General features: G+C 47.7%; 1 protein-coding gene across 3 annotated transcripts in view; it reads right to left on the reverse strand.

Moving 5' to 3' along the window:
• Positions 1-1,410: 1,410 nt before the first annotated feature.
• The window catches only part of TARS2 (threonyl-tRNA synthetase 2, mitochondrial), a 30,273-nt gene continuing 15,443 nt past the window's right edge, over positions 1,411-16,240 (reverse strand). Inside the window, exons 7-19 of one of the 3 annotated variants that reach the window (XM_083591130.1) lie at positions 15,617-15,695; positions 14,462-14,608; positions 13,631-13,729; positions 12,497-12,663; positions 12,209-12,371; positions 11,456-11,593; positions 11,062-11,139; positions 9,565-9,665; positions 6,396-6,500; positions 5,035-5,107; positions 4,026-4,140; positions 2,697-2,852; positions 1,411-1,975 (exon numbers count right to left, since the gene is read on the reverse strand). In XM_083591130.1, the coding sequence (XP_083447256.1) occupies positions 2,704-2,852; positions 4,026-4,140; positions 5,035-5,107; positions 6,396-6,500; positions 9,565-9,665; positions 11,062-11,139; positions 11,456-11,593; positions 12,209-12,371; positions 12,497-12,663; positions 13,631-13,729; positions 14,462-14,608; positions 15,617-15,695 (1,414 nt within the window). In that variant the 3' untranslated portion in view covers positions 1,411-1,975; positions 2,697-2,703. Of the gene's footprint in view, positions 2,853-4,025; positions 4,141-5,034; positions 5,108-6,395; positions 6,501-7,142; positions 7,295-9,564; positions 9,666-11,061; positions 11,140-11,455; positions 11,594-12,208; positions 12,372-12,496; positions 12,664-13,630; positions 13,730-14,461; positions 14,609-15,616; positions 15,696-16,240 lie in introns of those variants that run through there. The other 2 variants (XM_083591129.1, XR_014542645.1) reach the window with 2 other exon arrangements.

Genomic DNA, 16,240 nt, shown 5'->3' on the forward strand with positions numbered 1-16,240 from the left:
ATTTGATACAATTTGCTACAACTTGTTAAAATTTGGATACAAAATGGCGAATATGGATAACAAATTGACTTTTGGATTAGAGGAAACAAAGATACAACAATCCCCCTTGAGGAGTTTCGGGACATTACAAGGATTGGGAAAGTGGAAAAACACCAATGGAACTTTACAGGACTGGTTATCTTCTGGGAAAGCTGCAAAACGGAAATAACATCTCGTCTTCAGGGTGTTTTCTTTTTTGTTTTTTTAAAGGAGACAATAGATTTTTCTATTGAAGAAAGGAAGGGACTGAACGTAAGGTTTTGCCCCTGAATAACAACCATCCCTGCAGACTTACCAAACTTTCGAACTACAACGTTTTAGCAGCGGAACAAAGGGAAATCAGACTACAACCTGGAAAGAACAATGGAGGGAGTTCTATTACAGTTTTATTAAAGACTGAAGTTAAAGTTTTGAAAAATAATGATAATAATAATAATTTTGATTTTCAAAAAAATTTATTTTTAATTTTAAAAAAGAAAAAGCCAGCAAGGAGTTGGGGAAAAGTTGTGATTTATGGTCTTAAGAATTCCAGGCAGACACCAGGGGTTGATGGTCAGGGGGAAATTAAACCGGGGACAGGGGGGGGAGAACTAAAACTCCAAAGGCTTGCCAACTTGGTTATTTTTTGCTGAATTGGTCTATTATTCATTATATTTTTTTTATTCTCTACCTTTTCTGTTTCTATTATCTGGGGTGCTTCTTTTATTAAAAAATGGAAATTGTGGAATGACATGGGGTGGGTCTTGGGGAAAGAACACTGGGTTTTTTTTTTTTTTTTTCTTTTTTTTACTGTAAAACAAATTAAGTTTCAATTTGAATGGGGAACTTGTTTGGCCAACAATATGAAAGGGGAATATGGTAGGGGTGGGGGAAGGGGGGAGTCCCGTAAAGTGATATTATTTGTATTTTTGAAAAATTTTAATAAATATTATTTAAAAAAAAAAAAGGAAACTTGACCGGAAGGACACCTTCTCCCCTCCCGTTTTCAGCAGCTGACGTTCAAGGGATATTTCCCCCCTAGCATTTTAGCAATCAATCAATCAATCAATCAATATCAAGGCAGACTGCCTCTGAGCATGGGAGGTTCAATTTTAAGCCACCACCATGGTTAAAAGGTCTTTGATAGAGCTCTCCTCTGTGAATTGGTTCCATCTTTTTTCCCCTGACAGTCACCTGAGCTTTAAAAGACAAGAGCTGCAAGACAGAACCTATCATTAGGCAAAGTGAATTATCATTATTATTATTAGCGTTCCGCAGATAGACAGACAGACCAGGGCAGTTCAATTTTTCATGCCAAGTGGGCCGCAAGAGAACTTCCAACACAGGACCTGTGGGCCGCACACTGAAGTAAATTTCCGTATCGTAAATAAAAAGTGTTCACAATATATTTAATATTATTTAATGTACACAATTTATATATTTAATTAAATATTTATAATTATATACACAATTAATAGGTTTAACTATTAAAGAAATTTTATACACCAACTGATGCATGCGCTTTCATTAGCAATGCATGACACACACAAAAATTTAATTTTTAAAGGCTTTAAGGTGTTCTTTCCTGAATGTTGCTGAGGGCCACCAAAAAAAGCCTCGTGGGCTGCACCACCCTGATATACCAAAATGCTAAAACAACTTAAATACTAAAAATAAGTAAAACAACTTAAAAAGCACTTAACGTAAGTACCTAAAAAGACCCCGATGGACCTGCTACCGGGATGTTACACAGGCCGGCCCTGAGTAACTATTTCCATGCATCAACTCCCATAACCATTAAAGAGACCTATTTGCATCTGATAAAGGATATTAGAGGTAGGGGGCAAGGTAGAATTTATGAGCCGAGCTGCTGTTGACTCAGTCCTGTGAAGAGGTGTGTGTGCGCGTCTCTCTTCCCTTCCCACCTGTGGGTCCTCCGCAGCTTTCCGGGAACAAGCTGCGACAAAGATGAATCACTTGAGCAGTTTGCACACACACCTGCCGATAAATGCCCCCCCACTCTAGGCACCAGTTTCAGTGGGATCCCTTGTCAACAAGACACACCTTATGCATCCTTAGAAAAGAACAACTTGGCCTGACCCCGACCTCGACCCGCCAGGGCCCCTGGGGCTAATGCAGTAGTTCGCAGCGAGGCCAACCAATCAATGAGACCGCCAGCCAAGCTGCAATTTCTCAAGAAAAGGTATTTTAATTACGGGCCTCCGCAGGGGATGCGGTGACCATGAAAGACAGGCTGGCCAGCGCAAAGGAGAGAAACTTGGCATCCCTCCAAGAATGCGTTTCCAGTCAGCTTTTCTGAGAAAGCGGGTTCTGCTCTCCTGCAGCCTGGTTGCTGTACATGCTGCTCTGCCAGTCAACCAAGAAAAATGGCAAGATTTTGAGGGATGTTTGAAGAAGGCAGCGGGGAGGCTTTGATGTACAGCCTGGGCTGGTTCAGCTCTAGCAAACAAGGATTCCTTGCTTGATAAGATGACCCCAGTCTCCAAACTGTGGGGGAAACGATGCAAATTGGTGAAGACAAGGATCTTGAAACGTATCGTAACCTTGAGGTGCCCCAAAAGCATGACACTTGTGAAATGATTCACACACCCTGACAGCTTTTGCTGTTGTTTCTGTTACTTGTGGATGTCCTGGCAAGCTGATGATGGGGGTCTCACCTCTCCTTTAGAAGAGCTCTTCAGCATTTATGACACGAGCTTCCTGGAGCTCATGGAGCCTGCGCAGCACCTCGTGCGAATCCCGCTCGCCATATTGGTGGTTGTTGCGGCTACGGATGTTAACGGTGCGGTTGGACTTCTCCTTCCGGCCGACCACTAGAAGCAAGAACATAAGATTAAGGGAAGGCTGCTGGGTCAGGCCAATGGCCCATCAAGGTCCAGGGTCCTGTTCTCACAGTGGCCAAATGCCCCGAAGAACCCAGTAATCTCGACAGTCTGCCTCTGAACCTGGAGGCTCCATAAGGACATCAGAAGAACCTGCTGTATTGGACCAAAGGGGCCCACTCAGCCCAGCATCCTGTTCTCATAGGTCACTATGATGCTTGTGGTGAACCCGCAAACAAGACCCAAGCACAAGAGTAACACTCCCCCGTCTTGTGTTTTCCAGCAACTGGTATTCAGAAGCATTGCTGCGTCCAACTGTGGAGGCACAACACAGCCTCTCCAACATGGCTAGTAGCTATCAATAGGTGTCTCCTCCTCCTTCATGAATTTGTCTAATCCAACTCTGAAGCCATCCAAGCTGGTGGCCATCACTGCCTCCTGGGCGAGGGAGTTCCATAATAATAATAATAATAATAATAATAATAATAATAATAATAATAATAATTTATTATTCGTACCCCGCCCATCTGGCTGGGTTTCCCCAGCCACTCTGGGCAGCTTCCAACAAAGATTAAAAATACATTAAAATGTCACACATTAATAGCTTCCCTGAACAGGGCTGCCTTCAGATGTCTTCTAAATGTCAGGAGACATGGAGATTTGGAGGAGACCACTTGGCTACATGGATTGCAAGCTTTCAGGGGACATAAAACAGGGCTGCCCAAACTCCCCATTGTTTTTTAAAATTGCCCCTACACTTGCAAGCATATAGCCCAAAGCGTAACAACTCAAAACTTGATTCTGAGCCCACTCCAGAGACTTTGCTTATTCTTCACCCTTCTGGATGCTGCAGCTGTACAAGAAGTTTGGATCAAGCCCAAACTTTTAATCAACCTAAGACAGCTGGGGGGTGGGGTGGGGCAATGATCCAACTTGGTATAACGTAGCTTCCTACGATGGGGAAGGGCTGTAACTCAGCAGCAGAGCAGAAGATCCCGGGCTCATTTGCCGGCACCTCCATCTACGGCTGGGGAAAGACTCCCCCCTGCCAGAAACAACGGAGAGCCAGACAGTGTAGCCAATGCTGAAGCTAGATGAACCAATTTGGTCTGACTCCGGGTTAAGGCAGGCTATTTCCACTCGCTTTTGGAGATGCCAGCTCACCAAACTGGAAGTTGTACTGGGCCAGCTGGGCTTTTCGGATCTTGCGGTTGAGGGTCAAGCTTTGGTCGGCATTGATGTCTGCCATGAATCCTGCCTGGTGGAAGAGCTGGTGGACCTGAAACACAAGGGGGAGAGTGTGTGAGAGAAGCGTCAAATACAGTGGTACCTTGGGTTACATACGCTTCAGGTTACATACTCTGCTAGCCCAGAAATATTACCTCGGGTTAAGAACTTTGCTTCAGGATGAGAACACTTCCTTACTGATAATCACACACCCCAGTTCTATCCCTCCAGGGCAGCTACATTTTATAAAAATATATACCGTATTTTTCGCTCTATAAGACGCACCAGACCACAAGACGCACCTAGTTTTTGGAGGAGGAAAACAAGAAAAAAAATATTCTGAATCTCAGAAGTCAGAACAGCAAGGGGGATCACTGCGCAGCGAAAGCAGCAATCCCTCTTGCTGTTCTGGCTTCTGGGATAGCTGTGCAGCCTGCATTCGCTCCATAAGACGCACACACATTTCCCCTTACTTTTTAGGAGGGAAAAAGTGAGTCTTATAGAGCAAAAAATACGGTATTTGTGTACACTAAACATTCTGTGGCAAAGCAATTCCAGGCCTTTCCATCTGAATGTCTTAATCCTTTTAACTGCATGAAACTTATTAACAGTATTTAACATTTGACTAGGGGACATGGGGCGGCAGGGAGTGATTACAAAGAGGCCAAACAATTAAATAGAAGTCCTGCCCATGATAGATTGGGGGGGGGGGCGCTTTCTTGACCTCCTCTACAGCTTTTTCCACATTTCAGCAGAAGCACACTTTTCACACCAAGAGGACTAGAGTATTTTTTTTTAATGCACTGAAATTCCTAGAAAGCTGAATTGTGCACCTAATACTTCTCCCCTTCACTGTTTCCTTACATGATTTCACAGCGTATAACGTTTTGTGTATAACGAACAGGCAGATCCACTCTGGAGACTGCTAGTTCTTCTTGTCTCTCACCTCGCAGGCATAGTCCTCCACGTCTGGGCCAACAGGGATCACCATAATTTGGAATGGGGACAGCCAGAAGGGCCTGCAATGAGAGCAGAAAGCAGAACATCCTCAAGTCAGCCTAATTCTTCCTTCCCCTCCTGCAGCTCCCACTTCCTCGGTGATCTATTGATTTATTAACTTTTATGGCTGGCACTCATCAGCTTTTGCAGCTCCACAAAAACCCACGGTCCTGATTTCTTGACTGCTTTTGCCCCCGCATTGCGGCATTTTCTGTTCACAATAAACCCCGGAGAGCATATATAGCTGGCTCCACAGGGACAATGCCAGCTTAACACTTAAAAGCTGGACATTTCGATTGTTGATTTTTCTTTGACAGGTAGAAGCACAGCAGCAGGGAGTGATCCGGCCTATTTATAAGAACGTAAGAAGAACCGGGGGACGCGGTTGGTGCTGTGGGTTAAACCACAGAGCCTAGGACTTGCCGATCAGAAGGTCGGCGGTTTGAATCCCCGCGACGGGGTGAGCTCCCGTTGCTCGGTCCCAGTTCCTGCCAACCTAGCAGTTCGAAAGCACGTCAAAGTGCAAGTAGATAAATAGGTACCGCTCCGGCGGGAAGGTAAACGGCGTTTCTGTGCGCGGCTCTGGTTTGCCAGAAGTGGCTTAGTCATGCTGGCCACATGACCCGAAAGCTGTCTGCGGACAAACGCCAGCTCCCTTGGCCAATAAAGCAAGATGAGCGCCGCAACCTCAGAGTCGGTCACGACTGGACCTAATGGTCAGGGGACCCTTTACCTAAGAAGAACCAGATGGATCAGGCCAATGACCCACCTAGACCAGCATCCCGTTCTCCAGGTAGCCAACCAGATGCCCCAACAGGAAGCCTGCAAGCAAGATTTGAGCCAAGGGCAAACCCCCCTCCTGTGGTTTCCAGTTTTCAAAATTATTACTGACTCCATCTGTGAAGACACAGCATAGCCATTATGGCTGGAAGCCATCAACAGCCCTCTTGCTTCCGTGAATTTGTCTACTTCCCTTCTAAAGCCATCTAGGTTGGTGTCCTGCAGGAAGGAGTTCCATAGTTTAACTACGTGGTTCAATAAGAAGGACTTTCCTTTGTGTCCTGAATCATACAGCTTCATTGGATGTCCACAGCTTCTAGCGTTACGTGAAAGGGAGATTAAACTTTTCCCCATCCAGTTTCCCCAGGCCATGCATCCTTTTACGAACTTCATCTATACGTATTTGAACAAGAGGAAACGTTTTCAAACAATGGCAGCCTCCACTTGCAGTCGCTTTAACCAGCTCATCCTGCAACATGGCGAGACCCAGCAAGGAAGATCGGCGGCACAGCTCCCCCGGTCACTCACCACTTCCCGCCGTAGTTCTCCGCCAGGACAGCCAACATCCTCTCGACAGAGCCAAGGACCGCTCGGTGGATCATCACTGGTCTCTCCTCCAAACCACTGTCTTTGCTGTATGGGACATGAGCACACGGAGTCAGCACCTGAACTCTCAGGGCTGTGTATGCTCCAAGTTCCTGAAATCCTTTTGGGTGAAGCTAACCTTGGTTTCTGCCCCAACGCTGCAGCCTACGTTGAACAGCGGAAATTAAGAAGGTAAGAAGGGCCCTGCTGGATCAGGCCAGTGGCCCATCTAGTCCGGCCTCCTGTTCTCACCGTGGTCAGCCATCAGATGCCAGTGGGAATCCCCACAAACAGGACCTGAGCACAAGAGCTCTCTCACCCCTGGGATTCGGAAGCACTGCTGCCTGCAGCTGCGGGCTGAGTGCGTTTGCGTAATCTAGGCCAGGGGTGCAAGCTTCGCTCAGGTGGGCCCTGTAGCTTCCCTGTGGATTTGTGGCGGAAGGCAGGAGATGGCACATGTTTAGGAATGAAGGAAGCTGCCATACCTTGAATCACATCATTGGGGTCCATCTAAACTGACTGGCAGCAGCCTTCCAGGATTTCAGGCAAGAGACGTTCCCATCCCTTCCTGCAAATGCCGTTTAGAACTGAACATGCATGCAAAGCATGTGATTCTACCACTAAATAATGCTAATATTCCAGTCCTTGTGGTTCCAAATCAAGGGCTGACTTAGGAAAGCTACCTTATACCCAAGTCAGATGCTTGGTCAGTATTTGTCCACATTGTCCAGCATCTGGTCTTCAGGGTTTCAGGCAGGGGGTGTTCCCAGACTTAATTGGAGAGGTCAGCAGTAAAACCTGGGACCTTTCGCATGCAGATTCTAGCAGCTGTTCCTGACTTCCTGCTGGGAAGGTGAACAAGGATCTCAACCCCTCCCTTCCCCAAACCAAACCAAACCACGTCAGGTCTGGAACAAAATTTCATTTCGGGCTTTTTTTGCTTTTGCCTGCTTGCGTTGTTACTACTGTTTTGTGGTTTAAAATTAAGACAATTGCTTTTTTTAGATGATAGATAGATAGATAGATGTATGATAGATAGAATACCAGTACTTTGAAGGGGCCCAGTCTCCCCACCTAGATATTCCTTATTTCTAAGAGGGATCTTTGCCAAGATGCACAAAAAAGCTTGCCCAACAACAAGGTTACAGTCAGACCTCTGGCAGGCAAAACACTTCCCCATTCTTCCAAGTCTGACACCTAGAGCTGGCACACAGCTGGTGCCACGCAGATTGCAGATTAGCTCCTGCAGCTGGTAAACCAATCTCTAGAAAGCTACTAAACAAAGGCGTCTTCACATTCCTAGGCAGTTCCTCTTTCCCTGTCCTGTGGTCAGACAGGGGTTGGGTAGGGGAAGGACCAGTTGCGAAAGTCGGGTGTGAGGAAGCAAAGGGAGAGGGAGAGAGTGAGAAAAGGGAACCTTCCACTGAAAGAGACCCGAGAATGAGGCTCCTCTGACGGAATCGCCGTGGAGATTTTGCGTTGGCTCTCTCAGAAGTTACGCACTCATTTCTGAGCTTCTTGCTTGATGTTATAAACACTATGGCAATGTGCTGTGCTCAGTGTAGGGCTTTTTTGGGGGGAGCGAAGGGTGCAAGCCCAGTGGTGGAGCATCTACTTTGCATGCTACGGTGCCAGGTTCATTCGCACAAAACTTACTCCACATTTCGCTTGCACAATCTGGCAGGTCTGGAAAGAAACTCGGGTGCATCTGAGTCACTTCAGCCAAGAACTGAAAATGCAAGAGCCTGTAGCTCTGCGGCAGAAAGTCTGCTTCGCATGCAGAAGGTCCTTCGGGTCAATTCCCAATGGCATCTTCAGGGACGGTGGGCAAACACTCCTGTCTAGAGCAGGTGTGGGGAAAACTGTGGCTCACAAGACATTGCTGAACTACAACTCCCATTCATCAGCATCCCCAGCCACTGGCCATGCTTGCTGGGGCTGATGGGAGTTGAAGTTCAACAACATCTTGAGGGCCAAAGGCTCCCCACCATCACCTTACAGAACCACTGCCGATTAGTGCAGGGCCACAATGGAAACCTGCGCCTCTCCGGGTGTTATTGGGCTACAGTACCCATTATTTTTTTGTTTTAGTTTTAACCATTTTAACTACAGTGGTACCTCTGGTTGCAAACGGGATCCATTCCGGAGGCCCGTTCACAACATGAAAAGAGCGCAACCCGCAAATCTGCACACGCGTGGGTTGCGATTCGCCGCTTCTGCGCATGACATCATTTTGCGCTTCTGCGCATGTGCGAGTGACGAAACCCGGAAGTAACCCTTTCTGGTACTTCTGGGTCACCGCAGGACGTAACCTGAAAGAACGTCATGTGAAGCAGACGTAACATGAGGCATGACTGTATTTATTTGTGCTTTTACCTTGTATTTTTACTGTGTGAACCGCCCTGAGATCTTGTGATGAAGAGTGGGATCTTAATAATGATAAGAATGATAAGAATTCTAACCAGTAACTATGCTGGCTGATTGGGAGTTGAGCGTCCTTCCATGCTGTTGAAAACCAGTCATTTTTCCAGAACCATGAGGACTGGGACCTTGCTTTATTTCTAAGGGAATAGCTATAGCTGAGCAGTTGAGCACCTGCTTTGCATGCAGAAGGTCCCAGGCAGGCAACTCCAGGTAGGGCTCTTCAAGGCCCCCGACAGAAAACTCTGCCTTGTCAGCCTAGACCAAGGATCGGGATAAATCCCAGACAGTCAGGGATGGTGGGAATTGTAGTCTGGACAGCTACAGGTGTGTCCAGGGGAACCAAGAGGAAGACCCGAAGTTGCCTCCTACCCAGTCAGACCATTGGCCCATCAACACCAGTAGTGTCTGCACTCACTGACAACAGTTCTCCAGGATTTCAGGAAAGGAGACATGGCGATGCCATTGAACATAGGACCTTTTGCATGGAAAGCAGATGCTCTCCCACTGAACTATGGCCTTCCCCTTAGACCATAATGGCCTGACATGGCAGGAGACAGCTCCCTCTGTTTCCAAAACGTTTTCTTTTCATTAAAGCCCCCTGCATGAAAATTCGAAGGCAACCTGGGAATTTTAGGGGATGGCAGGAGCAGAGTGGCAAGTATGTGAAGCCCCCTGGAGCAGAGCTCACCTTGCGTATGAGAGATCAAACCGGATGGGCATCTGGAAATCCAGCTGAATGGTGGCACATTGGTGGTGCCGGCCGAGGGCATCTTTAATCTGAATATCAACCTGGGGAAAAATGCAAACACAGAGAATGCTGTGAGGAACAGGACCCATTACGTGCCTCAGCTAGCTTTGACCTGCAAGTGCCGTTGGGCGATGTTCAAAGAGGATCAGAAAAATCCACAGAGGATAAGGCTGTCAGTGGCTGCCAGCCCTAATGGGCATGTTCTGCCTTGACTGTCGGAGGCAGGCAGCTTTTGAACGTCAGTCGCCGGGACTCAGAAGTGAGAGGAGTGGGCTTGGTTCTCACTGTGAACACAAGCACATAAGAAGAGCCTTCTGGAACAGGCCAAAGGGGGCCCATTTGGTCCAGAACCTTGTTCCTAGAGTCGCCAACCAGATGCCCCAATGAGAACCCACAAGCAGGATTCAGAAATAATAATAATAATAATAATAATAATAATAATAATAATAATAATAATAACAATTTTATTTATATCCCGTCCTCCCCAGCCAAAGCCAGGCTCAGAGCAGCTAACAACAATAAAAATAGCACAGCATTCTAAATCAATCCATTCTAAAATCAATTCAAAATCAAATTAATGGCAACCATTGGGCTAGAGTTCTGTGAGGATTACCAAAGGAGGGGGTCAGACTGTGCCTTGGCCAAAGGCCTGGTGGAACAGCTCTGTCTTGCAGGCCCTGTGGAAAGATGTCAAGTCTCTTGTGACAGAGCGTTCCACCAGATCAAGGCCACAGCTGAAAAAGCCCTGGCTCTGGTTGAGGCCAGCCTAACCTCCCTGTGGCCCGGGACCTCCAAGATGTTTTTGTTTGAAGACCGTAAGGTCCTCCATGGGACATACTAGGAGAGGTGGTCCCGTAGGTACGAGGGTCCTAGGCCGTATAGGGCTTTAAAGGTTAAAACCAGCACTTTAAACCTGATCCTGTACTCCACCGGGAGCCAGTGCAGTTGGTAAAGCACTGGGTGAATGTGATCCCATGGCGAGACCCCGTAAAGAGTCTCGCTGCGGCATTCTGCACCCGCTGGAGTTTCTGGGTCAGTCTCAAGGGCAGCCTCACGTAGAGAGAGAACACTCTTCCCTCCTGGAGTCTTCAGCAACTGGGATTCTGAACCACTGCTGCCTCTATGACTATGGAAGCAGAGCAGAGTCACCAGGATTAGCAGCCATCCATGAATTTGTCCTGTCCTATTTTAAAGCCCTCCCAGTTGGTGGCAATCACTGCCTCCTGTGGGAGAGAGTTCCATAGTTTTAACTCTGCACTGCACAGAGAAGGACTTTATTCCAACAGCTCTGAATTTCGCAACATTCAGCTTGGCTGGATGCCCACAAGCTCTAGAGTTAGGGGGAACCAGAGCCTAGGTGGGTCCCCATTGGCCGCATCCAGCTACCGGGCTCTTCCTACGGTTCAGGATTTCTGGCAGGCGGGGCCACTCACTGACCTTTGGCCCATAGAAGGCGCCATCCCCAGGATTGAGCTCCCAAGGCTGTCCAAAGTCTCGGAGGCTTTTTTCCAGCAGCTGGAAGGCGAGAGAAAAAGGAGGAGTCAGGAAACTGAGCTTGTTTTACCCTTGGCAAGCGCCCGCCAGCTGGGTGGTCAGGTCACGGGAGCTTCTTTGAGCAGAAAAAGAACAAAGGATATTTTTAAAGGGGAGAGAAGCGTTTTGAGAACACACACAAAGCTAATCCTTCCCATCACTGCGAGGGATAAAACCCGCACGAATATGGATTGAAACATAACATTGAAAGCTATTTAAGTGCTTCTCAGGTTGATCAATTTGCAGGCAGGGGAAAAAATTGGCTCTCCTAGGCAATGGCAGGGGGTCTCATTCTTACCTCCTCGGCCCGATCCCAAAGGTGAGGCTCCCCAAGGAATTTCTCAGGGCGGGTGGAAAGGTAGAAGCGCAAAGTGAATCCAAAAACAGAGTAGACAGCTTGAAGGAAGTCCAGGCAGCCTTGAATTTCTCCTTCCAGCTGAATTTGAGGGGTGGGGGAAGAGAGAAGAGAAGAGGTGATAATATCCCGTCCCTTCCTGGTTTGTCCCGGCATTCCCTCCTCCCCTTTAAAAGATGTTCCAGTTTTTGCCCATTTGGCATCAGAACACTTTTATGTTTTACTTTTCTTCTTATTGATACTCATCAAAAGGTACACAAAAGTTTATACCCAACGCAAATTCTATTTCTATGATATACGAGAATAAAAGAAATGTTCTAAAAATCCAATCAAAAAAGAAATAGGAGCAAAGAGGAGGAAGGTAGAAGAAAAGGAAAGAGAGAGGAAAAGAAACAAATGCAAGTCTCAGAGCGCGGTTTCAACAGAGACAGGTGGAGCCTTTGGGTTCAGCCATGCAGGTACAGTGGTACCTCTGGTTAAGTACTTAATTCATTCCAGAGGTCCGTTCTTAACCTGAAGCACCACTTTAGCTAATGGGGCCTCCTGCTGCCTCCTCACCACCAGAGCACGATTTCTGTTCTCATCCTGAAGCAAAGTTCTTAACCCGAGGTACTATTTCTGGGTTAGTGGAGTCTGTAACCTGAAGCGTATGTAACCTGAGGTACCACTGTATCTTGCCATCGCCACATCCCTCACCTGATCCATGGCACAGAAGATGTGAGCATCATCCTGCTGGAACCGGCGCACCCGTGTCAGCCCAGTCAGGGCCCCCGACGGCTCGTTTCTGTGCAGAACCCCAAAGTCAGCAAGGCGGAGAGGCAGCTCCCTCCAGGATCGGGGCCGGTGGCCAAACATGAGGCTACGTGGAGGAAAGGGAGAGGAACTTGCTTCTACCTCTCAAGGCACATCAGTGGAGCTGTAGGGGCAAGCTGAATATACCCCCCCAGGTCTCCATCCCTGCCCCCCCAATAATTCATAACTCACCAATGGCCAGGGCAGTTCATTGGTTTGAGGGCAAAGGTCTCCTCTTCGACCCTGAAGGAGAACATGTTCTCGGCATAGTGCTGCCAGTGGCCAGACGCTTCCCACAGCTTCGCGTTGTAAATGTTGGGGGTGATCACCTCAGAGAAGCCGCGCTTGAGATACTCACTCTGGGACACCAAAAATCAAAAGGAAGGGGGATACCAGGAGTTGGGGGCAGAGAATTAAGTAAGAAATGGAGCATCAGTCCCAGCACAGCTAAAAGATATTTAAAATTAGTTTTCTTCATGCACCAGTTCATTAAAAATAATAAACGTTTGTTTTTTAATTCCTGACTTTATAAAGGTAAAGGGACCCCTGACCATTAGGTCCAGTCGTGACCGACTCTGGGGTCGCGGCGCTCATCTCACTTTATTGGCCGAGGGAGCCGGCGTACAGCTTCCCGGTCATGTGGCCAGCATGACTAAGCTGCTTCTGGCGAACCAAAGCAGCGCACGGAAACACTGTTTACCTTCCCACTGGAGTGGTACCTATTTATCTACTTGCACTTTGTGCTTTCGAACTGCTAGGTTGGCAGGAGCAGGGACTGAGCAACGGGAGCTCATCCCGTCGCAGGGATTCGAACCGCCGACCTTCTGATTGGCAAGTCCTAGGCTCTGTGGTTTAACCCACAGCACCACCCGCGTCCCTCCTGACTTTATAACTCGCTCCAATAGGCTGACTATGTGGTTCGTTCATAGGAAATTAGGTCGTTTGCTTGCATCTCTTTGCTCACATATAACGGGCTGATGTAGCAAGAGTGGCAGAAACTGTCTTTTTCAAACTGGCCATCCTATTCTCCTGTCCAGGACACAGATTTTCTCCAGTTCTTACCATACAAAAGCCTGACTGCGCTGTACAGGGAAACATATTCGCATTGTATATATCAATAATGAACACTGGGTTTAAAGTCAACTTGAATTGTCATTCTTATGGACTGTTTCTGATACTTAGCCAGGGAAGGATGAACTTAGATCGTCCGCCTCAAACAGTGTGTGGCATCAGAGACCAGCTCTGACCTTTGCACATAAGTCACGCACAGGCAAACACTCCGATCTGGAGCATTTGAGAAGCGATGGATTAGGAAGCAGAGCACACCTTAATGAAGTCCATGAGAGTTGTGTAAATGTGCGCTCCTTTGGGGAGGAAGAAGCAGCTTCCTGGGCTCAGTTCATGGAAGAAGAAAAGCTCTTGATCCTGTAGAGGAACAAAGTCAGTCTGTGCGGCGTAATAGTTTAGAATGGGGGACTAGGATCCGAGAGACCAGGGTTCAAATCTTCACAAGGAGACCTTGGGCCCAGTCACTGTCTCTATGGCAGGCATAGGCAAACTCGGCCCTCCAGATGGTTTTTGGGACTACAACTCCCATCATCCCTAGCTAACAGGACCAGTGGTCAGGGATGGTGGGAATTGTAGTCCCAAAACATCTGGAGGGCCGAGTTTGCCTATGCCTGCTCTATGGCTTGCAGGAGTGCTGAGAGGATAAAAATGGGGGAGAACCACGTACAACCACCTTGAGCTACTCAGCAGGAAGGCAGGGTGTCAGTGCATCAATATATACCGTATTTTTTGCTCTATAAGACTCACTTTTTCCCTCCTAAAAAGTAAGGGGAAATGTGTGTGCGTCTTATGGGGCGAATGCAGCCTGCGCAGCTATCTCAGAAGGCAGAACAGCAAGAGGGATTGCTGCTTTCACTGCGCAGCGATGCCTCTTGCTGTTCTGGCTTCTGAGATTCAGAATATATTTTTTCTTGTGGTCTGGTACGTCTTATAAAGCAAAAAATACGGTATTTTACAGGTGCTTGTTCGTAAAGGAATGTGACCCCCTGTGCTAAAAAAACCCCTCCCCCGCCCTTGGGGCATGGGGAGAGAGGGAGGGAAGCATTTCCTTCCGGAGGTTATACCAAACCCGACAGGTCTTAATTCCACCTTGCCTATCCGCCGATGATCCCGCTGGGCAGCCTCCTCTTGAGCACGTTCCCATTCCGCGAGCTGCTTGGGGCTGGGGAAGGAGATGCCGTAGACCCGCTGCAGGGACTCCTTCGAAGGGTCTCCGTGCCAGTAGGAGGCGGCGTTCTGCCAAGCCAAGAGGAATGACAAAAAAAAAATACATAAGCATGCAGTATTGCCTGGTCCAGAAAGAAGGGTTTCTGAATGTATGAAGGTTCAGGACAGGGGAAAAGAAAGCAGTGAAACTATGGAACTGGCTTCCGGGGGAGGCAGCGATGGCGGCCAACGTAAGATGGCTTCCAAAGAGGATTTGAGGCAAATTCATGGATGGCTATGCTCTGCCTCCACTGCTAGAGGCAGCAATGCTTCTGAATACCAGTTGGTGGGAATTGCGAGTGGGGAAAGTGGTTCTTGTGTTCAAACCCTGCTTGCTGGTTTCCCTTGAGGGCATCTGTCTTGCCCCTGTGAGAACAGGATGCTGGACTAGGTGGGCCCTTGGCTCGATTCAGCAGCCTCTGCTTAAGCTGTTACATTAGCGCAACTTTGGCATTTCTACCATCTGGGATATTATTATTATCATCATCATCATCATCATCATCATCATCATCATCATCATTATTATTACAGTGATACCTCATGTTACGTTTGCTTCACGTTACGTTCTTTCAGGTTGCGACCCAGAAGTACCGGAAAGGGTTACTTCCAGGTTTCGCCGCTCGCACATGCGCAGAAGCGCAAAATGACGTCACAAGCATGCGCAGGAGCGGCGAATCGCAACCCGCACGTGCGCAGACGCGCCGCTGCGGGTTGCGCTTTCATGTTGTGAACGGGCCTCCGGAACGGATCCTGTTCGCAACCAGAGGTACCACTGTATTATTATTATTATTATTATTATTGCTATTTAGACTTAATGGTCACTTGCTACCTAACAAGCCTCCAAGTGACTTAAAAACATAAATACAAAGGGGGGGATTATATGAAACATTAAAATGTTCACACAACGGCTATACTTCATTAATATGCCTATCCTTATTTTATTGATTCGCAGCATTTGCACTAGGCTCTTCAGCCCCCCACCCCAAAAGGCCCCCCACCCTACTGCCGGATGCCTGCACATGGGACGTTAGCAACCACCTTCAGGAGCTTCAGTGCACGGATCTCCCCCGTATGCCGGACGTGTGGCCCCCGGCAGAGGTCGATGAAGGGCCCACACCTGCAGACAGGAAAGAGGAGAGATGGTGAGTATCGGGCCTTGATTGTTCCTGATGCTTTGACTCCTTAGGTGGCGTACTTATGCTCCAAATGGAGAACAGCCTTTAACAAACCTGTCATGGGTTTTGAAGACGCTTGAACTCAGGATGCAAGGGAGAAGCGTGCTAAGAGGAAGGCACTCTTGGCAAACCCTCACCGTGATCAACTCCTGCCTGGAAACCAATGTCCCCACTGCGGAAGGACGTGTGGATCCAGAATTGGCCTCCACAGTTACCTACGGACACACGGCTAAGACCGTGTTCATGGAAGACAATCGTACTCGGCTACAAGGGATCGCCAAAGAAGAAGACTTATGAAATTGCTTATATCTTGTGTAATAATAATTTTTTATTATGGTCAAGGACCAGTTCATATATTTTGTGTAATTTAACCTGCTTTAAGATGCCTTGAGGCTTTTGTTTTTCAAAATATAAATAGCTCTTTAAGAACTATAACTAAATGAAACTAAATTAAAATAACAGGAGCACTGACGCTGTGGCGATAGCA

Source organism: Podarcis filfolensis (genome assembly GCF_964270895.1).
Source record: "Podarcis filfolensis genome assembly, chromosome: 16".
NCBI lineage: Eukaryota > Metazoa > Chordata > Lepidosauria > Squamata > Lacertidae > Podarcis > Podarcis filfolensis.